The 24,175-nt window shown below is 35.1% G+C and overlaps 1 protein-coding gene across 4 annotated transcripts in view; it reads right to left on the bottom strand.

Annotated features, from left to right (window-relative positions):
• Positions 1-24,175, bottom strand: part of LOC149783418 (serrate RNA effector molecule homolog) — an 81,564-nt gene that overhangs the window by 21,446 nt on the left and 35,943 nt on the right. For all 4 annotated transcript variants that reach the window (XM_089931644.1, XM_089931646.1, XM_089931643.1 and 1 more), the window contains exons 10-19: positions 24,020-24,134; positions 22,559-22,648; positions 18,401-18,549; positions 15,397-15,537; positions 12,266-12,457; positions 11,812-11,914; positions 9,132-9,205; positions 8,319-8,472; positions 6,714-6,823; positions 2,476-2,628 (exon numbers count right to left, since the gene is read on the bottom strand). In XM_089931644.1, coding sequence (XP_089787770.1) covers positions 2,476-2,628; positions 6,714-6,823; positions 8,319-8,472; positions 9,132-9,205; positions 11,812-11,914; positions 12,266-12,457; positions 15,397-15,537; positions 18,401-18,549; positions 22,559-22,648; positions 24,020-24,134 — 1,281 coding nt within the window. The remainder of the gene's footprint in view (positions 1-2,475; positions 2,629-6,713; positions 6,824-8,318; positions 8,473-9,131; positions 9,206-11,811; positions 11,915-12,265; positions 12,458-15,396; positions 15,538-18,400; positions 18,550-22,558; positions 22,649-24,019; positions 24,135-24,175) is intronic.

The raw sequence follows: 24,175 nt of genomic DNA on the forward strand, positions 1-24,175 counted from the left end.
TATTTTCTGTGATGGAGGCCAACAAAGCATACAATTAAAGCTATCCAATAGTATATAATGTGCATGTATCTTATTAATCACGTCTTCATCTTATGTCAATTTACAAAGTTCTCATCAGTCTAAATCGATCTATGCCAATAAAAATGTTTTAAAATGCTAAATAATTTTTAAAAATATTTTTAAATCAGTATCGCAAGCGAATGTACCAATTTTCATATCGTTGCAATGTGCCTCTACCCATGCCAGTTTGTGATGGTACCACATATTTTGATGCTAATACACTAGATGTGAAGCATAAGATTCAAGCTATACAGCAGTATATAATGTGTAGATATGTTATTAATTACTTCTTCATTTGTCTGTTCGTTTGCCAAATGCTTTCCTATACAAAAATTACAGATCTTCATATCCTTGCTACATGCATCTGCCCATGTTGTTTTGCGATGGTGCCACATATTTTGATGCCAATATTATAGATGTGAAGCATAGAGTCCAAGCTGTACAACAATAGTGTATGTATCTTATTAAGTACATCATCATTTGTCCGTCTGTGTACCTAATGTATTCATGCATGAACATTATTTGCCTAGGCAGAAAAGTCATACCAATCGTAAAGAACCACCAATTTGGACAAATCTGATATAAATTGTTAAGTTTCTCATTACTCTAAAGCCATCTGTGCCAATAAAATTAGTACAAAATAATAAAGTTTGTATTCAGTATCACTTGCGAATTTATTGATTTTCATATCCATGCTACATGCATCTACCCATGCCGTTTTGTGATGGTACCACATATTTTGATGCTAATACTACAGATGTGAAGAACAGAATTCAAGTTATACAACAGTCTTTAATGTGTAGATATCTTATTAAGTACATCTTCATTTGTCTGTCCATGTGCCTAATGCCTTCCCATACGAACGCTACCAATTTTCACATCCTTGATACATGCGTCTACCCATGCTGTTCTGGGATGGTGCACATATCTCAATGCTAACACTATGGATGCGAAGCATAAAATTCAAGCTATACAACAGTATAAAATATGTGTATGTATCTTATTAAATACGTCTTCATTTATCTGACCATGACCCTAATGCCTACCTATTCAAATGTTTTCCGTATAGGCAAATTAAGTCATACCAATCGTATACAACCACCAATTATTACAAATCTGATATCAATTTATATGTTCTTCATCACTCTAGATCGATATAAGTCAACAGAAATGTGTAAAACTGCAAAATAAAAAAGTTGGTATTTTCTGCTCAGTATCGCTTAAGCTAGTGACTAGCTAGTTGATGCTACCGTAATGGAAATATAATTCGCCGGAAATAAGGATTGTAAATTCACGCACATGGTTTCTGATTTAAACGTATTAAAGAGCTCTTCAAGAGAGCCTATTGTCAGGGGCAGTAACACCTATTATCGAACAGGTTTTATATAGCTCATGTCCAAAGTCAATCAGCTCCTATGTTTTTGAATATTCATAATAGTGGCCAAATCTAATGATGCACTGACTTCATTTGTACAGACATGAAAAGTGTTTGTTATTACATGTTGCTTTCTGTCTAAAGTTTTTTTTTCAAATTCTGTTGAAAACTTGTACCAATTTTTATTTATCTAAAGGTGTTTCTATTTTTTTAACAGCAGCTCATTGTCAATATCTGACCAAGAAGAGAAGCCCTCTAAGTCAAAATGCTTTTGGTTAAATCTGGTTATTTCTGCTTGGCATTTGTTCAGAATAACTCATTTAAAGGTTTGTTTTTTGTCCTTTATTACATTTTCTGTAACAGTGACCATACTGGATGGCTAATTAGCATCACTGGTATAACCTGACAGGATTTTCAGCCACAATGTTTTCTATAGAATTTAATTAAATTCTTTTCATCTGTTTTGGCAAAGTTGTTTAAAAGTTGTTCTTATTTGAAGGACAGCTCATCAGCATTGGCATACGCTTAAAACAGGCATGTATGCTAGGATGCTCTGACCCAGTATTGCTGAAATTTTGAAAAGCTGAAAATGTTAACTGTTGACGGAACATGGATTGTTCTATTTCTAATCATGGTGGCAGTATCTGAAGGCAGATTAGCATCATTTGTACAAACCTGAATCATCATTTTGGATGCAGACAAATTATGTTCAACAGCCTCACATAAGTTCTTTATAGCTTTTCTATTTTTAGTACCGGTGACCATATCTGATGGCAGGCAAGCTACATTTATATAAATTGTAAACCTCTTTGTGCTAAACAGAAGGATCTCTGGTAAATTTGGTTAAAGCTGGTCAAGCAATTTATGAGAAGTTGCTGAAAAGGTAACTGCTGATGGACACAAGTTGCACAGTCAATGAAGCGCAATACTATCAGCACACTTGGCCAGATGGTGATGGTCATATAATGCACAATGGATGCAGGGCCAGACCATAAGCTCACTTGGCCAGGTGCATTAAAAATCAATTTAAGTTTACATACCTCTTTCTTCACTTCTTCAACCTTCTCACCATGTTTGTTAAAGATATGTTTCCTGATAAATTCTGGCCCTTTGAATTTCTTGCCACTTAGAGGACAAAGCCACTTATCTTTAGCCAGCTCTTGTATATTTGCAGTCACAAATTTTTCCACCTCTGTGATTATCACTAAGGAAGATCATTATGTAATAAACCTCAATACTGGAAATACTAGGCTAGAACCTCTGTGTTGCACCTGGATCCCAAAGACAGAGGACAGTGCAACTTCATGTCCTCCAGATCTGAGGGGGACACAAAATTTTCAAAGGGACAAAGATAAATTCATGAGAATATTTAATGCATTAGCAATGGTTAAAATAAAGAGATAATACTAAATTGTTTTGAGAGTTTTGCCACCTTATTTTACAAATCTCCATTCTATGTCATTTTTTTCCCCATGGACATTTACATTGTGTGTGTGATTTGGATTTTTAATGTAGTTTTGAAAAGAATTCAGTCATAATTCTACAATGTCTGCAGTGTGGCAGTTAATAGTGATGTCTAGCATGTGGGCATCATGTCGTAGACATGTAGCATCATGTCCTACCCAGTCACATTATCCTGACACCAGGCCAATGAGTCCTAACACTATTCTCTTAATGCTGAACGCCTAGCAAGGCAGCTTAAGTCCATCTTTATAGGTCTTTGGTATAATTTGACCAGGTTCGGACCCACGATCTATTGCATCCCATTTACATTGTTGTAATAAAAATTTTTTAAATTATGTGCTCAAGTAGAGCGTAACAAAATTGCGCGTTTCAATACCTGGAAAGAAATAAACTAGGCAAATCTGTTCAAGATTTTCCTTACATTAACTTTGGCATTCACTCATTATCTATCAGGTTTATTTTAACAATACCAATTTTATCCCTGAATTATTTTAGTTTTCAAATTCATAAAAGGACAAAGCATTTACTTCTGCATGTCTTTCAAACAGTTATTAAGTCCCCATGATCATTAATTCAACCTTGAAATTACACTACACTAGCATCCATTATTGTGTACTACATCTCTGCAGCCTACTACAAATCTTGAATATTGTGACCGCCAAAATGTTTTATAATGGTTAATAATAGCCTTTTGAAATTTTTTATCACTAGGCAATTTTGTCTATCACTAGCAACAACAATGATGTGGACAGAAATGAACCAAAGAAAATATACTGTGCAATTCTTTTTAATGTTTCCACTAATGTAATAGTGTGCAAAGGATTCAAGATTTGGGAAGAACAAAAACATTGCAAGTAACCTGTGGGCCCATGCTCAAGGTACAACTCTTGAACAAGTAATTCTTATGGATGCCGTTAAGATACTGTCCTAACTACCACAGAAAGAAAATTAACAAGATGACAAGTTCAGTGATTTCTCCAGAATTTTCGATTCGGGAGATTTCCCTGTAAGCTGAGTTTACACTTCATAGTGTTTCAACAAATACGTTTTAAAATTAACTTCAAATGAATAAGAATATAACTTTGTTTATCTTGGTACCGAGGCTGAGATCATGTGTTAGCACAATTGTACTAAGTCACAAGCATTAAAACTGCATGTAACAGATATTATCACCAAATAACAAAAAAATGCAAAGTCCACCATTGCACACAACTGCCAAGTGGAGTTGGCAAAATGCTTTTAATAAATACACGATTTTTAAATAAAGTGTTGTTGTTATGGGGTTAATGCCATTTTTCACTATATGATAGGCTATATGTGGCAGCCAATATATGTGGTGGTGGAAGAACCCAAGAAAACTTTTTCATACTGACATGCTGGCCTATGCGGACAGAAGTGAGGTAATTCGTAAAGGCAAGCACCTTTGACCACTCACATGCCTAAGGCCGCCAAAAAAAGTGTCTTACTCATCAAGTGCAAAATGTCAGTGTGCTCGATTTTGGTGCCAATCAGAGTGACCTGAAAGTCATGTGCTTGATGACCAGATTGTGTTTTGTTATTCTTGTTTCTTAACATTAATGAAATAATCATTACGCTCAATGCAAACTGAATGTGCATTTATACATTTTTATACGGGAATTTATTACTTTCATGGGGCAGACCTCCATCATATACACAGATCTGGCAAATGTGATGCAGAATATCTTTCAGTGTGTATATTATGGATGCAGAAATGAAACCAAGGTAAAGCTGTAATCAACAGAACTTCAGATCTTTCCAGCTCTGCCCAACATCAAGTGTACTTCCAATCACTTCCCATGCTCATTTGCCGATATTCTTCAAGTATTAAACAAAACATCATGCATTAGCAATACTTTTTGCTATCCTACTTCACTGTTTGACTTTCAGTCGACTGCTTTATCCATATGAATGAGAACTGGAGAAAGCCCAGCTTTAATTGCTGTATTTCCTCAATGTAATTAGCTCATACAACAACTCTATGAACTGTGTACATGCTGATGCATAAAGTTCATATAGATCATTTTATTTTTCTGATTTGAAGTGAAACACATAAACCTTGTTCTTCACAACTTTCCCTGAAAACCACACATTTAGCAAACTATTTAAAGGAACAGTCCAAAAGCAGATCTGTTAGTAAACAAATGCTTATGGAATACGCTGCCCATAAATATAATATTCTGACAAAATCTACTCTTATATGACATAACGTCCTGTCACAATACATACAGATATCAATTCCAGCCTTTATATGACATAAACTCGTGTCAAAACACATATGGATATCCAGTCCAGCCTTTATATGACAAACTCTTGCACAACACATATGGATATCAAGTCCAGCCTTTATATGACGTAAACTTCTGTCACAACAGATATGGATATCAAGTCCAGCCTTTATATGACATAAACTTCTGTCACAACACATATGGATATCAAGTCCAGCCTTTATATGACATAAACTCCTGTCAAAACATCTATGGATATCAAGTACAACCTTTATATGACATAAACTCCTGTCAAAACATATATGGATATCAAGTACAGCCTTTATATGACATAAACTCCTGTCAAAACACATATGAATATCAAGTACAGCCTTTATATGACATAAACTCCTCTCAAAACACATATGGATATCAAAGTCCATTTATATATATGACACAAACTCCTGTCACAATATATAAGTATATCAGTTTCATTAAGATATCTCAAACAGTTCAGTAGATATTGTCAGCCATTCGTGTTTGAGACAGGAGGCATATGAAGAGGATTTTATATTTCAAAATGGGAATACTTTAAAATGCTGATCTTACACATCCCATTCTTTTAGAAGATGAGCAGTCTCATCATGATACCATGACATAACAAGTTCATGAAAATATCTCAAACAAATCAAGAGACATGAAGGGTAAATACAATAGTTAAAGAAATGGGGAGATAACTCCAAAAGTACTACCCCAACACTCAAATTCTTTTCATGATACAAATACATAAACGGTTCAAGAAAATATCTTGGATGGTTAGGGAGATATTAAAGAGTGTAAGTTTGTGATGAACAGAATGACTCAATCTGTAACAAGAGTTCAAAGCTGGTCTTATATCACTCACCTGTTTATCTAACTTAAGGGTTGGCTATTTCAATAAGCAAGCAAATGCAGTATTCTAAGAATATATTTGTTCAAAGTACAGTCTCTAGAGTGGAAAAGCAGCCTCAACCAATCAATAATTACATAGTCCATTTCTTTTAAGTATTTGGTAATCTCCTGCAGCCCCTGTAAACATTAATTATCATGCAAGAAGCAAGTTCAGAGCAACTGATCTTGAGAAAATTAAATTTTTTGTTTTGCTTGTTACATTTTATCTTTCCATCTTTTAAAAAGAAACTTTTAATGACATGATATAGCCAGTAGTTATGTGCTGCCATACTTTTAAATCTACCAGCCTTCCTAACAACTTACTGTAACAGGGTGTAAAAGACACACAAAAATGAATGTTTTCTGCATAGAACTCACTACCATAAGGAATCTGGTTTGGTTTCGTGCTTGATGGCATGGCAACACAAATAGTTTATTTAGTGCCAAGGCAACTGGAGTAAAGTGTTTTGCCCAATGGACACACTAAGGTAGCCAACCCATCCCAGTCCAGCAGCAGGATTTGAACTCGCAACCTTTTGGTCAAGTCCAGCATGCTAGCCACAGAGAATAACTACATAACCCCATCTGAGATACGTTAAGCACATTATGTGAACAAAGATCAAATAAAGTCTGAAAACTGTAAAGAAAGAGCAAGGATATGCATCCATGTCTTTTTTGCCCAGTTTCTTGGCATCCTCATCCTCAAGTTTGTCCTGGGGGTCTGTAAATGGCATCACTTTTTCTTTAAAGTTCTTTAACCAGTCATCCACTGGAAAAAATAAAAAATGAGACTTACCAGCTGATGAGAAGTTATAGAACAAAGCATTATCTTATTCAACAAACCATATGCCAAAACGAATTCATTGGTCTCTAGCTGAAAATGCTGCAATATAGGACATGAGGTCACATGCTTAGTAATGTTGTTAATACTCCAGAAATGGATACCAACAACTATTTGTACCACTGGCTTGTTGAGCACAAACATGTAAAAGCCAAAACAATAAAAGCCCAATAAGGCCTGATATCAATGACCTGGTTCACACAGAAACTCCTGCTTAATAAATGTGATCATAGTCTGATAAAATAATATAACCTCTAGATTCGTACCGATCTCTTGCCACACTGCCTAATTAAGATACATAGATAATGCTTATAATCAAACTTTCTGAATATATTGATGATACATGCTTACATACAAAGTTAGATCATAATCAAATCACAAATATGGTCTCCATGGTAGTAACAAGTTCAACCAGTCAGATGCAAGATCACTTTATCAATATGCATGATGTTACTCAAAATGAAAAGAGCCTAGTATCTTGAAGATATAAACTTATACTCCATGTCTGACCAAAATCTGTTATGAAATCAAGCCTCTAGTGTGTAAATAATGAAGTGTTTAACGGATTGCAAGCAATGCAAGATGGATACTGAACCATACTAAAAATAAGCCATCACATCTCCATTAGGATGATTCTAATATGTTCATTTTTGACAACAATGGAGCTCCTCGATCAACTTTGGTCACAATCAGTCAACTAGCAACTGAGAATACTCAAAAAGGTTTTTCTAATTCTAAAAATGATGACCATAATTGGTGCCATGCTTGAGAGGTCTATACAAAAATGAAAGACTTTGATTTCAGACTGTTCTGTTTAACTGGATTTTGAATCAGCTGTTTGATAAATTAACAATTACTGATAGTATGAAAATGACCCACATACAAATGATGACCTAAAAGTGGAATAAATCAGCAATGTAATTATTTTACATGGTCTCAAGTCTGTGTGTGTGATTTGGATTTTTAACGTAGCTTTAACAATTTTTCAGTCACATCGCTATGATGTCTGCAGTGTGGCAGTTCATAGTGATGTCTAGCACTGGGGTATCATGCCGCAGACATTCACATTATCCTGACACCAGTCTAACCAGTCCTAACACTAACCTCTTAATGCTGAGCACCAAGCAAGACAGCTGTTAGTACCATTTTTTTAAGTCTTTGGTATGACTCGGCCAGGGATCGAACCCACGACCTCCCACATCCAAGGCAGACATTCTAACCACTAGGCCACTGGAGCTATTAATCTCGAGTCTAAGTCAGCTATAAATTTACCTGCCTTTGAGGCAAAGGAAATACTTTTTTATCACATAACAAAATTAAGCAACATGTTGCCAAAAATTAGAAGTTTATCAAATCTTAAAAAGACAGTTAATGTCCTCATAAAGACAGATTAATCAGCCCACTTCATTGTACATTAACTTACAATCTGTCTGCGTAATTTTGGAATTGGGTGGAACTCCGCGGGCATGAATAATCCCACAACGATGTGGCATTTCATCCTCGTTAGGATATTCATTAGCACTGTAGTAGTCTATGGAGTGGACGATCCGCAAATACAGTATCAGCTTATCCAATACCTGTAACAAAAAGGTTATAATGTTAGGATTATTCCAAAAATTCTACAAGAAAGAAAAAACATATACCCACAAGTCAGGTGCCACTGCAAGCAACACAGAAGCGGATCTGCCATCACATAATATGCCTGCGGATCAGATTCTATGTTGTTTGTTCTAATGATTACTCCTGACAAATTGCATAGGCCCTGATATGCCAACACATTTTGTGACTGTTACGGTTGAAACAATGAACCTGTGCCAAAACAATTCATGATTCACAGCATACATACATTATCAAAACACATATTAACTCGATGGTCCTTTGATATTTAGAAGGTCTATAAGACTTAGGTGATGCCCTATTATATGATTTACTGGATCTATTTCCAGTGTCCAGATTACAGACAGACTTAAACTTAGCACCTATTTATGTGGCATTCGCATCCATGACAATACAAAACTATAGAAATAAATTATTACAAGCCAGTGGGATAAACAAGTTTGATATGACATAAGGATATGTCATGGAGTTGGTACATTTCTTCAGCAAACACACCCTTTCACCTCCACAGTAAATATTAAGCAGATATGCTGCTTAACTTCCTAACATGTAAAAATAGCGCCAGCAAACTATAGCATAATCAACTGCATGTCAAGGACACAAAACATATGACATATACCTTGTTCAGTGTTTCATCTCTGTCTATGGAAACTTCTGGGTTTGCATCTTTCTCCCCTTCCTCAATAGACTCACCTACAGAATGACAAGAACAAGAAAAGCATAATTTTTGGGAAAACATGAGATTTACAAGAATAAACATTCAAAATTTTTTTACTGGTAAACTTATTCATGGGTATGGAGTGATTGACAGACCTATGGGCACACAAAAACACTAAAGTGATCACTGTAATAAGCTTCTGCCAAGGTGGGCTTGACAAAACCTAACACTACCATGTGTATTTGGACAATTGCTGCTGGCCTCAATTTTTGGTTCAATTTACTGGCTGTTTGATGTTTTGGGAGTTGTATGGAAGAGAAAGCATTCGGCTACAACTGAGCATAACAGTCAGTTACTGATTTTGAAGTAGCCAATGTTTTATTGCTTTAGCATGAGTAAGGAAATCCCATAATGGGATATAATTCATGCAAAACCATGCTCGCCATCTTCAGTTCAACAGATTATAAGCCCAACATAGGAATTCTGCACATCTATAACAATAAACATGGCCAATTGTTTTCCTTTCATTTCTGTGTAAAGAAATGCAAGCTCTAACTAAAGACGTTAGGAGGCTATTATAATATTGTAATAAAATATATCACAACCTTTATATAAGGTAGAATATATCCAATTATTAGTCTCAAAGAAATATTTTCCAGAGATAAAGACATAAATAATAAGTTTGATCAAAACTAAGTGTAACAAACCGAAGGCAGAATTTTACAGAATCAGAGCATGTTGGCTGGACATCTTACTAGGAGTTAAATAATTTTGGATCTCTAAATTGGCTTCAAAAGTATTTAATCCTTGTGCAAGTGTGCTTCTGCTGAATGGCATATTCGGGCCGGATACTCCATAGCGCGCCAAGATGGTGTGAAGAAACCTGGACCCAGGTGGAAAGAACACCAAAACAGTAGGCATGTCAACTAATTAGGGAGGGGCCAATACTTTAGGTGGCAAAATGCTTCATTCTTAGTCGTAAACACGCACAGACCCGTTAGTGAGCTGCTAATTCTCGGGGGAGAGAGACGTTTTATCTAACAAAGCAGGAAGCTTATGTTGAGGGGGAAATTTTAGCTAAAGGCCACTCTTGAGACTTAACTCATAAAAAGAAGGGAAATGAACTGGGTAAACAAGCTTCTCAAAGGTAAGACGGTATCTTGGTTGAGTCTTTGTGCTTGATTTGAGTAGATAGTTGAATATATTAGAATACTGAATCCTCACGTATAGTTGCACTTATTAGAATATTTAATCACATCATACTGAATTTATTAAATAACTGAATTATGACATGAACTTAACATCAGAATGTAGATTGAGCGGAAATTAGACGGAGTTGGATTTATGTGCATATGTATTTATATGTATAATTCTGTAATTCTTAGGACGCATGCAATAGGAATGTTTACATAATAACAATGGGTAGACACAGTGTGTTACAAAAATTCATTGAGTAATGCTGTTCGTTCGTAGAGCATAAGGCATGAAGTCGATAAATGGAAATTTATATGTACATACGGCCTGGTAAAATTGTTCGCCCATTAGTCTGACGGAAGGTTTGTGAGAGAGTGGATAATTTCAAAGAGTAAAGTAGGGAGACAAAGGTGTACATCCCTTATATTTCTTCAGGAAGGTCCCAGGGTGCCGTGAGAGTCATGCTGAGGTTTTCCAGGGTGTACGAAGTGACGACACTGAGAGAATAAGAAGGAAGCCATGGAGACTTCCAGTGTGTACACAAGAGGCACAATATATAGAAGATAGATGAGGAAGGAAGGAGGAAAGAAGAGAAATAAGATGAGTACTTGGGAAAACTCACTGAACAGAGACTCTCTCACAATAGGACAGTAATTTCTATATGACGAAGTAAAGAGTAAAGGGCATTTGGTCAACCCGGTTATTATGGTATTATGATATATTGAGCTGAAGATTAATGTCCATGAAATTCTTGCATTCGTATATTTGATAAAATTGTTATTTATCCAACCATGCGTTGTTATATGTTTTTAGAGAGTCCGAACTGCTGACTGTGGGCTCGTGAGTCATTAAATTTTAATGCACACCTTCCGCAGTATTATTTATAATACCGTAGTGGATCAGCATTATTTATAATACTGCAGCGGGGTTGTGACACTTAGCCAAAAATATGGCATCCCGAGCCGTATCAAGCTCATTCAATCAGAAGGATGTTTTTCTGATCTGAAGACAGTATAATATCTAAATCATTCAACAACATATCTGACTCTAGACAGATCCCTGCAGGATCAGTGATGTAGCTCTGTGTACCCTTCTGCACAATGTACAAGGCAACTAATGGAGTCAAACTTCATTCAGTGAGTTGCATCAAATGATGATGTTTCTAACAAAGAAAGTCTTGAACTTTTTACAAGTGTGCTGTTTATATAAACAAATATTTTTTATTAAATATTTACCCTTTTTCCTTTATCTTTTTTGCATGCCTATTATTTGGGACAACAAAACTCACTATCTTGCCAACAAAAAAAACATAATCATACATAATGACTGCTTGCAACTGGGTTGGGGCAACACATTAATAAATATGGTACTCTGTGAGATGAGAAAAGCATTATGGCAAGTGAAGATGAAAAAAACAAAGTAGCAAGTACAAAAGGGGGGGGGGTACCTAATAACTCTTCTTCTTCATAGTTTCCTTCATCAACCAGATAGTCTGTGATGTGCATCAAAACAGGATTTTTTGACACAAAAGAATAACTGTCTTTTTCCTCCTGAAATGGAGAAAGGTGCAACCTAATATGATTTCGACATTATTTACCTTTTTTCAACATCTATTCATCTACAGAGGGCACTAAAGTTACATACAATATGATTTACTTCTTCCCAATTTGTTGGCTTATTCATCTGACAATTTCCCAAAAGGTTCATAAAAAAGGAATTTAAAACAAAATATGGAAACATTTTGAATACTCGAGTATTTGTGTGTATATATATATATATATATTCTTCTGCATTGTAATTATTTATATTCATGTTACCAAAATGCAAAAACTATGTTATGACTGATGTAAAGATTGATAGATATATGGAATGTCATTGTAAGGCATTCAAATAAAGCTCACTTTTTCATCATCTTTCTTTTCCTCCTCAGGCTCTTTCCAGATTTTCCATTTCTGGTCAAAGTTCTGGATTATTTTTGCTGCAAGTCTTATGTCTTGTCTAACCACCAACTTGTGAGCTGTTAGTCCACTCACTGGTCGCACTCTCTGTTTTAACTCCCTGTTTAGTGTAGCACCCAGGTCACAATCTCGTAACTATTTATAAAATGCATGGAAAAAACAAAGTCATCCATAGGTCTAATTTAGCAAGGAAAGAAATATTCATCAAAACATACAGTTTTATGTGGAGCTTTTAAGAATATAATCAACTATACAAAGAAAAAGAAGCCAGCCAAGTTCAGGAAGAATCTCTAAATTTCTCTTTAGGTTACAATTTTGATATTGTACTGTTGTTGTTGTTGCTGCTGTGGGGTTTAATGCCATTTTTAAGCACACAATAGGCTATGCATGTCGGCCAGTATTAATGGTGGAGGAAGAAACCGAGAAAAACCCTGGGAAGAACCACCGACCCACAAGAAGCTACTGGCAAGCTTTCTCACATATCCACATTGGCCGAATCCTAGACTCGAACCCACGCAGACAGAGGTGAGATGGCAGTGATCCGTAACGGTAAGCGCTTTAGACCACTCGGAGCCCCGATATCGAACTGGATTAGTTTAAACATATGTATTGCTATAAGCAAGTACAAGTATTAATGACAAATGGATTGGAAACAACTTACAAAGTTCTCTCCATTAATCAGAAATGCTTACAAGCAGTACATGGAGTTCTGTTAAAGGCAGAGATATCAGAATGATTGAAGAATTCATACAAGTTTAAGTACTGTACACCATGGAATTTTTTTATTTGTCCCCGAAATTCCAAGTTTTAGAACAAGATGTTTCTCCTTGATGCTTGCTTATTTCTTTTTTGGAAACTTCACTGCTGATTCTCAAACAAATAAAAACAATATTTATGTAGGAATGTGTTCCTGGAACAAAGATGCATCCACATTGTTTTCCAAAATGACCCAAATGCACAATTTTAAATAGATATGGGTGATGGACAGGTAAACATACAAATAGACAGGATGACGTTACATAGATACTGTCAAATTATGAGTGCATGACAGATATACATACATATGGATAGCACACATTATATGGCCACCATCAAATTATGAGTGCATGACAGATACATAAATATGGATAGCATACATTATATGGCTACCATCAAATTATGAGTGCATGACAGACATACATACATACATACACACACATACATACATACATACATACATATAGCATGCATTATATGGCCACCATCAAATTATGAGTGCATAACAGATACATACAGATAGGATGAATTATATAGCTGACCTCAATAAGAAATATTTACTGAAACTAGGGCCAGCATAGCACTGGAATAATGTGCTGGATTTTCACTTCCATGATCCTCATTTGGATGATCATGGAATCCTGATGAGTAAGGCCTCAAAAAATTATGTGTTTCCAGACAGCAAACCATTCCTTCTTCTCACCGCTGACTCTAATACTGGTTTTCATCACAGTAATAACAAACAAAATAACACCCAAAAAATCACATTAAATATATATCATATTAATAAAAATGACCTGCCTACCCTAATTTTAAAACAAGTGCAATAAGAGAAACATAGAGTTTTCCAGTTTCTTCCATCATGAAAAACTGCATTACACCAACACTTGAGATGCACTGAGCACATCTGTAAAAGCTGGATAAACTCATTGTGCAACCCAAGTAACATTAATAAACTTTAAATAAATGAATTACAGTGGCTAATTCACCCACATGTAAAGTCTGGCAATGAAAATTATAATCACCATCTGACAAGGAGCTGTGGTGGCTCCATTGGTAAGGTAATGTACTCATGAACAAAAGGGTATGGGTTAGATTCCCACCACATGATCAGCCCCGACTTATTTCTGTGGCAAGGCACCATTCTCAACTTAACTTAGCAGGATATAACCTTCAATGAGTTGCTGTGCTCTAAACACCAAAAAGCCAAATCAAACCATCTGACAAGCATTAATCTGTATGTCATAGAAACATCAGAAAAGTTAAGAGTTATTCCATGCAGTGGCATATTCTCCAACATTTTCCATGAGGTCTCCACAATAAAATAATAGTTTACATGTTTTCTGTTCATTATGTATTGATGAAGTAAGTTTGCCAATATAAGCAGATAAAAAGCAAAATCAAACTCAGACATGATTTTGGTCTTCCATAAAAAAAGCTGAAATTCTGAACGGGGGGATTTGGGATCCTCCCCCACTGGTGTTTCGAGGGGCAGTGCCCCTGATTAGGGGGTCTAGGTGGCCCCCGGCCAAAAATGCATTTTACACTCACGAAAAGCTGCTCCTGGTGCAACTTATGATCATAATATATAACAAAATAATCATTTGAAAAACTAACAAACTTACCAAAAATTTTCAACTTGAATAATTTCACAATATTTATCGTCAAATGAATTTCTTCTCCAATTATATTGGTGCTCAAGTTTTTTCATATGCACATCAGTGTTCACATCGTAATTAAGTCAATAATTAGGCATTTTTTTGCTGCCAACATATTACACTTCTCTCTTTTCATAACAAATCTGTAAAATAAACACCCAAGTACATCACCTATATACAAATAATCCCATATATTCACTTGTCGTTTTGTCCACTGGACAAAACTTGTTAGTATGCCAGTCGAGCTCTCTTTGCGGCTTTATCAAAGATTTATTAAGGCTTCCTTTTTGTAACCAATGATTTTGTTGACTCAATTTGCAATCGTTTCTTTTCCTTCTCAACAACAGCCTTTTTCCTTTCAAGCTCCAGCTTGTATTGGCGACATGCAGTGCACATATTCTGAAAGAGGGCTACATTAGACCAACAAGTTGTTCTCCACCTATTTTTTTTTTTGTTTGACTGGTGGCCATAATATAAAAAAAATGGACTATATCAAGAAAAATCAGATTCAAGGAAAAAAAGTGGAATTCCGCTTTGAAATGGAGAAAAATCATTTCTGCAAACTAAAGGGAGGAAAAAATGAACAGAGATTCCATTCAAACCAAATTATTGATAGGCTTGAATTCAGTCTCAAAACCATTTTATTGTACGAGCACTTACTCTAATGTTGTTCAGGTTCCAACAGATGTCCTTGATATTGACATCCTTTTCAAAAGTGACCCAGCCCCTACGGAAGAATCGTCTCTCAGGCTGTGGATCTTGCAAAGCCACACGGACAAATCCGGGGTACCTCTTACACACCTGGTGATAAAAAAATTAGTCAAGCTTACAAAAAGACATCATAGTTAATTTTTCAAAACTAATACATACAAGCCACCCCCACTCCCAAGATATATAAGCATGATTATTGCCATTTTAAGTGGGAAAAAAAAAATTACATGTATATGTGTGTGTGTGTGATTTAGTTTTTTTTGTAGCTTTAACTGTTTTTCAGTCATATCGCTATGATGTGTGCAGTATGACAGTTTACAGTGATGTCTAGCACTGGGGCATCATGCCGCAGACATGGAGCATCATGTCCTACCCAGTCACATTATCCTGACACCAGGCTGACCAGTCCTAGCAATAACCTCTTAATGCTGAGTGACAAGCGAGGCATCTGTAGGTACTACTTTTGTATTTGGGTGTAAACATGTAATCTATACATATTGTGTCAAAATTATAGCACATATTAAAAAGACGCATTTATTTTGGCTACTAAACTGGTTCTGCGGCTGGTCAAAATTGTCACAAAAGGCAAAACCCACATGGATTAGAACCAGAAAACAAAACAAAATGTACTGAAAAATTATTTATATTCAGCACTCATTTGAACTAGTCTGCATGAAAAACTTTCACTGAATGATTGTGACTTGGAATTCTGCAATGAGCATGTAAAAGTTTGTAAAGCGGTGTTGATTTGTCCTTTCTCTGATCTGACATGTTTTGAGGTTTGAAAAGAACATCTGCTCTAACATTTTCCATCAGATATCATCCATAACTCACACCATGAAGCTTTCTGGCAAACATCTGGTGACATTTTCTTAAAAAGTATAGCTGGTCCGCTACCTAGATAGGTATCATATTCATGACTCTATGAGGCAACGTTTCACATTTTAAGAAACCTGTCTGTTGTCTTGGAAATGGGTCATATACAGTTGCTATTAATAGCAAATAGGGAAAATACTCTTACGCTGTTCTTACACAGCAATCATCATTTTAAGAATATTCTTAAACTTATGGGAGGAACTAAAGAGATGATAATAAAGATAACAAAACAACTTTATATTGCTAATTTTTATTTTATTTGTTATTGTCCCAAAAAGCATAATCCATATACACCACTCCCTTGATAACTCGCGCCCTGATAACTTGCGAAACCACTTATAACGCAGTGTCAGGCGTGGATCCCATTTTTTAAACCAGAAAATACCAAAGAAATTATCCCTATTTGTTGAACTTTAAGTAAATCGCGATCAAAATTGGTAACGGAAACTTTGATGTATCGCTCGTTTTATCGTTGAAAACGGTAGATAGGACCTGGAAATTTTAATCAACACTGTGAAATATCAAATTTAAAAATAACTCATATAATTTTTTATATTTTCTTTCCAAACGACATTCCTAGTACACCGCAATTAACAATATGTAAGGAAATTTTGATCAAAGTAAATGTCACTTACGCCAAGTGGAGGCAGTACTTTAATAAATACAAATTAAGTAATTTTTTATCAATTGAAATTTGTGTTCTAGTTCCATCTTTTAGTTCCTTTTAAGTGTAATCGTCATAAGTGCAATGTGTCCTCTTGTAATTAAACGCAAAATGCATCAATCTACCGTAACAGCTATGTTCGCAAGCGTTTCTCTGAGAACCTAATTAAATGCCGACCGTGTTTTGATAACTGACTTCCGAAGCATTTGTTGTATTGTTGCACTGAATTAAAAGCTGGTCTCCTTTATATTATCACGTTAATTATGTCTTTTGAATAAAAGAAGGAGGTTAAATAAAAGAATAGTTAAAAGGCACAAAAATCGGACTAACTTAAAATCTAGCGGCCTCGGTCATATGTCGGTTGAACACACTTCATTTGATCAATCAAACACTGTAATAAACATTATTGTATATGTAACAGAAAGTACCTAAAATTAACCGACTCTTTCATTACTGATCAAAGATAACAATGCAGCAAAACAAAAAGAATACTTCATAAAATAAAGAGCTTGATTTCACAGATACTGACCATTGTGGGCAAGCGAATTTCAGAGAATTCTTGAACTGGCATTTAGAGATATCCTCAGGGATGATAAAAAATTTCATTATTACTTCCAATGAAATCACGACATCAACATTGTACTAACTGAACAATAAAAAATTAGTTTCGACGTAGACGTGTCACGAAATAAATGTCGCATGTTTTTGAGAAGAAAAAAGGAATCTTGTTTGGTGGTGTATCAACAGTTAGTCTAGTTCCGAATTGTGGACTACCGATTTGGCAAGATACTATTAAAAACCACTATGGGAACCAGACAAGAAAACAAAAAAGCAGTGACGTAATACACAGATTTTTCGCGTACAAGTGATGGTTGTTCAAACCAGTTGGAACGATCTTTCATATGTTGGATATTTTGAGAGGAAAATATGTTATTTAAACAGAATAATGAACAACTTCATTACAAAAAGCACATTAAAAATTATTATCGACGTGGCTGTAAAATGAGGATTCTGTCATTAAACAGCCCAGTTCCCTAACGCCCCCGCCCCCATGGTTTTCTCAATGTCAAAGCGATTTTGTTCAATTTTTGGAGGCCCCTCAGTAACTTGCGCCTCGCTTATAGTGCGGTCTATGTTTGTTGACCCCGATGTGCATGAGTTATCTAGGGAGAGTTGTAGAGGCTTATGTAAAACAAAATTCGGTTACAAAAGTGCACTGATTATGTTAAAAGCATAATTGTTGGCATGTATACTAATAGTTCCTTTTTTTTCCAAACCCTTTACACATGAAACTTTTTTTTCACTAAAGAGCACCATACTGTTGGTATGTGTGACTACAAGTGACTAATCCAATCTAATACTACTGCAATAATAAAATTTCCCTCCCTCCCTTCTCTCTCACTCAGTACATACTGCTTCAACTTCCTGTTTTGTGATAGATGGTGCCAAATTACGCAGGAAAATGGAACATGTCTTGTGCAGTGCACGTGGCCGGGGATTTTTCTGCTTGTCATCCGAGTCCTCTTGTTTTGTATCTTCATCTCGTTCATCATCCTTTTTACCTGAAAGTATTACGACCATCATGACCCCTAATGTATCCTTACAATCTGAAAATATTACAATTGTCATAATACCTAATGCATTCGTTACAATCTGTTAAGAATTTATTATTTTAGAAAATTATTTAAGGTTGATATCTTTAGCAATATCTGCCACATTTGAAGATGAATTTGCAACATTTTAATATGCTTCTAAGTCCTTCATGCTTGGATACTTGAAAATTTGTCAAAATCAAAGTCAATTTTGAGATTAAGTCATTCAAAGGATTTTCCATTTTAGCAATGATGGCTGTATTTGGTGGAGAATCACCACTACTTGTAAAAATTTGAAAGCCCTTAACTCCAGACTGATTCCTGTCAAATTGGATCAAATTTTGATGACCAGTTTATCATTTATTCTATTCTTAGTAATGGTGATCACATTTTATTATGAACTGGTATAATTCATACCTGAAAGGCCACCAGTCAAGGACAACTTTATGCAAATCAATGTCATTAAGATCTGATTAACATGAAGCAGTTTGTAAAATTTTATTAAAATCCTTATCAAATATTGCTGCTGAAACCAGATGCCAAGTGGATGGGTAATATGGGGAAATACTTATCAAATGATGTTGCAAAGCACTAGAAATGGAAAATAATTAAGGTCTGATCAATACAAGTCACAAACCAGAGAGAAAGTGTCAAACAAGGGAGATAACTCTTTATACTACTATTATTCTTCCCTGGAGTTTTTCATTTTTGCACAGGGTTACAAATCTAAAGAAAGGTTACTCCCCTGATTAACTAATTAAATTGTAAAGAATCTCTTAAGATAACTCACACTCTACTGGCTAAAACACTGTCCCAGAATCTGATATATGTGTGTGTGATTTGGATTTTTAAAGTAGCTTTAACAATGTTTGAGTCATATTGCTATGATGTCTGCAGTGTGACAGTTTATAGTAATGTCTAACACTGGGGCATCATGTCACAGACATGTAGCATGATGTTCCACCCAGTCACATTATCCTGACACCAGGCTGACCAGTCCTAACAATAACCCTTTAATGCTGAGTGCGAAGCGAAGCAGGTGTTAGTACCATTTTTATAAGTCTTTGGCTCGGCTGGGGATCGAACCCATGACCTCCCACATCCGAGGCAGACACTAAAACCACTAGGCCACCGGAGAGGTTGAATCTGATATAAGACTGTTTCTTCATTTTAAGCAATGAATGCAGAAATTATCTTGAGAGGACCATCCATAATTATTTTCAGGATAGCTAGCATGGTGGACATAATAGGACAAAATAGACACAACAATAAGTCTTCTTGGAACCATTCCATGCTGAAATGACTCTCCATTCATGCGAAGTAACAATGTCGTGCTTTTCATGATGGCTACTCAGGCAAACATAACAATTCTTTGACTGGCACCATTTTATTTTTGGACACGCCAAGAAGTCTTCGGTGTAAAATATAAATGTTGATATTACTTTCTGTTTCCAGAACTGGAAACAAGATTTTCGAGACTGCTGCCATGTTGTTCATACTGGATATCAGACTTGCACCATTTTCATTTACGACCAGCAAGACATTATAGAAAGCCTTTTGTTCAAAGCACAATGTTAATATGTTGATATTTTCAAAATGATTAGTGTGGCAGCCATATTGGAGGTTCGATAAGCACCATTTTCATGTAGGGCCAACTAGACATCATAAGACGGGGCCTCATATAGGTCTAATATATTGGTTGTAGAATGGCTACCGACTTAAAAATGAAGTTTCATTTTTAAACAGCTGGTTGCCAATTATGAAAAAACTGGATGAGAAGAACAAATTATTTATGTTTATGATGGCTACCAACGGTGTCGTAACACACAAATTAAATTTACAATATCCTGCAACTAAGTGTTTGGCCATTACAGAAACTGAAGTTGGGGCAACTTGAAAAGATGTGTGTGAAATTTTTTCACCTATAATATTCTGTCAATATGTAAAAATCAGAAGCAGCTTGCAGAAAATTCAGAACTATCATTATTCTTACCCACTTTGCCAAAAACATTTAAGTTTAATTACTTAAATTTTAATTAAATTCCATTTTAATTTGATGGGTTGATTATGCTATAAATAATCATAATTATATGCATTACTCATTTATGAATTGGTGCTGATTTTTTTTATACAAAAAGTACAAGTTTTTTTCAGCTGAATTAATTCAGAACAAGGTGACATGTTTTCATTTCTCTATGAGTAGCCTCTTTCCTTTGGTAGCCGCATTAAGAAGTTTACGTTTGTTGTCTCAGGCAGCCCAAAATCTAGGCCAGTTTAAGTACATATATCATGTCAGTAGAAACCAAACAAGCACGTGCTGCTGGAAACAATGAATACAGTAAAACCTGTGTTGTGAGACCACTGCTATGAAAGATCATCAATTTTGAGAGACTAGGTTCTTCTTGCACATATTTATTGGTTGCATAGTGTTATGAGCTGTCATGAGACCACCTGTCTTGAGTGAGCATTATTTTTTTGGCAGAAGGGTTGGTCTTTCAAGACTGGTACTACTGAACTACAGTAAATTGTTTTAGTGACACATTCTGGTTGACAATGGATATACATTTTTTAAAAATATGTTTCTACACTGTATATATTGGCTAATGGGGTGTGACTGATAGGAATTTTCTAATTTGTGACCTATACCAATATTCATGGATTTTCATGTGCATGTACTGTACTTCATGCATTACTGATTGTGTAACACAATGTAAGATGTCAATACACAAGTACATTTCAAACTGGGTTTGTCTTCATTTAATCAAAATTTCCATTGTTTATTTTTTTCAATGTGCAAACCCCATACAAACAAATTTCACTTGTCTGCTAAATTCTGATTTTCCTCAGATTTTGTAAGTTTTCATATTTTCAATTTCTTAATTGCACTTTCATAATATAGTAATGCATACCTGAAAATTCAAGTACATTTCCCCAGAACACAGAAGCATTATTTTTCATCGGATGACTGCTTTGTACTTAATATTATTTTCCCAACAGTGATAAAAACTACATAATGATCCAGGTAGATGAAAGACATACAAATGTATGTTAACTTTTCTCTACATTGCTGGAGTTAAAGTCTTCCTCAGTGTCTGCAATAGTCCAAAACGCCAGAAAGAAGCCTAATGAGAAAGCCAACCTTTAAATGGAACACAACATCGTCATTATATGAATGAACATTACGTTTCATGAAGATCCTCTGAATGGTTCTGGAGTTAACAGCTGGACTAGTGTGACTATCATATGGACAGACACAATTTGTAATCAAAATGGGCATAACTCTTACGATGCTGACCTAACAGATTCTATTTTTTAATCAGCACTGTTTCCAGTCATATGAAAGGATATAAAGTTTCACAAAAAAGGTTTAATATATGTAAAGCAAACAGAAGTGTGATGGATGGACACGATACCAGTACATTTCATGTCCCCTCATTTTAAGGGGTAATTATATATCCAAACAATTTATTAATTTAGGCCAATGCGGCCGGAATAAATATATGCAAACAATATCCAGATTTATGGGAGCATATCAGAATTTTGAAGACCTTTCTTTACAAAATTAAAAATATTAATTCAAAATTGCAAAGGAAAACAAGTTTCTATTTGTCTTTCTTATCTATGGCAGTATTTTGTTGTATGTTGTTGTTGATGGTTTAATGTCATTTTTCAGCACACTATAGGCTATATATGGCAGCCAGTATAACTGGTGGAGGAAGAACCTGGGAAAACCCTGGAAAGTACCACCAACCCACAGGGCCGCCTAGGGTAATCTTTTCTTGTTTTAAATTATTATGAATACAAACATTTTCAAGGTAAGAATCAATTTCACCATCAGAAACTTGCAAGTCATGTTGAGTTAATTCTTTTTTAATATTCATCCCTGGGTATGCCTTTATAATTACTAAATCAGAAGCTGATATCTAATCAAGATTTAATAAAACACATCATGAATCAGATTGTGATATTTTATATTAACCTTCTTTTCCTGAGGATCTTCTCTTTCTCTCTTTAATTTCACCCTCATCTGTATCATCAATCCCTGGTGGAGGAGGTTCATTTTCCAGACCTACATAAACATCAAATTACTGAAAATACTGATGGATTGCAGGAATAAGATGATAAATTTAAAAGGATCAAATGAATGAACAATTATTATGAGATACTGACAATCATGTTCCTTTTTATGACTATAAGCAAATATCAACATCCCTCAAAATACAAATAATAAAGGTTCTAATAATTTTTCTAATCCAAGTCTCTTCTTTAAAAAAAAAGACATTACAGAAAAAAAAATTAAAAGTATTTTGTGTGAAAATCAACAATTACTTTTCAGAAGCATTTTCTGCTCAAATGATTTTGTATAGTTTTCACAATACTACAAATAAAGTCACACTATATCTAGGTAACCACTATGGGCATAATCCTTTCCTCGTATGCAGAAAACCAGAGTTATGTCCCTTTATAAAGTCAGATTGGCTTTTCAAGGCCAATACAGCTAAATACAGAAAGAGACTTACTGTTAGAAACATAAACTATTCATAAAATAGTAACAAAGGTTGAAATCCAAGCGAACAAATGGCGACAGATAAAAAAAAACAGCATTTAATGGAAAATGTATTTTGGTGGTCAGCAGATGTTTGATGAATGTATCAGAAAATGTTTTTTCTTTTCATGTGTCCCTTATTAAAAAAGTTAATATGTAAATGAATTTAGAAAAGGTGATTATTGTATCCTTAACATTGCTGCTAAGCAAGATGTTACTGAACAGTAAAAGCATTCATATATCTATATTGTGAAATTTATTGATAGCCATAAAAACATAAAAATCACCAACAAAAAAGAAAGGATCCTTAGTCTTCTGACTTGCATGGTACATGTTTTCAGGTCCATATGTTCCATATGGGCAGATGTTACTGCCGGTGTTTTGAAAACAAGGATCAAGTGTTAGCTGTAAAAGATGCATGATTTTATGCATCTTCAATAGGAAATTAAGAATGTCTGTAGTTCAGAGAATTGTTTTGTTACCCTACTAGCTTATATAATTAAATCTTTAAATGTGATCTTCTTGTGCAGTTGCACATTTGTATCAGCTTTCAAAAAATCTAGGTGAACAGCCAGTATTTACGACACATCTTTGGCTGATTATCATGGTGCACTACACATGTGTATGTCATTGAAACGGTGAAGGTTGATAGTTAAAGATTCATAGTCATTCCATAAAAGTAAACCTGGAAAATTGCACATAAAATAGTTCCCAAATTTAATTAAAAAATCCTCAACAATTTAAGAAGAAAAAAAACCAATGTTAATTTATATATACGAAAAGACTCCAAAGCACACAGTAGAACAATTATGACTACTCATCTGGTGTTGAACCCAATGTTATTTAATACATATAAAAACTCAAAAGAACAGTACAATGACTGCGACTAATTACCTGGTGGTGCTGGTTCTGGCTCAGATTCAGACCCACTCTCAGACTCAGATTCCTCACTCTCATAACTGTACTCTGTCTTATCCCTCTGACGTTTTTTCTTCTTCCCTTTCTTTTCCTAAAGATACGAAAAACATTTTTATTGCCATTCTTTTTCCC

This window comes from Sinohyriopsis cumingii, chromosome 14 (assembly GCF_028554795.1).
Source record: "Sinohyriopsis cumingii isolate HCF-2022 chromosome 14, ASM2855479v2, whole genome shotgun sequence".
Taxonomy (NCBI): domain Eukaryota; kingdom Metazoa; phylum Mollusca; class Bivalvia; order Unionida; family Unionidae; genus Sinohyriopsis; species Sinohyriopsis cumingii.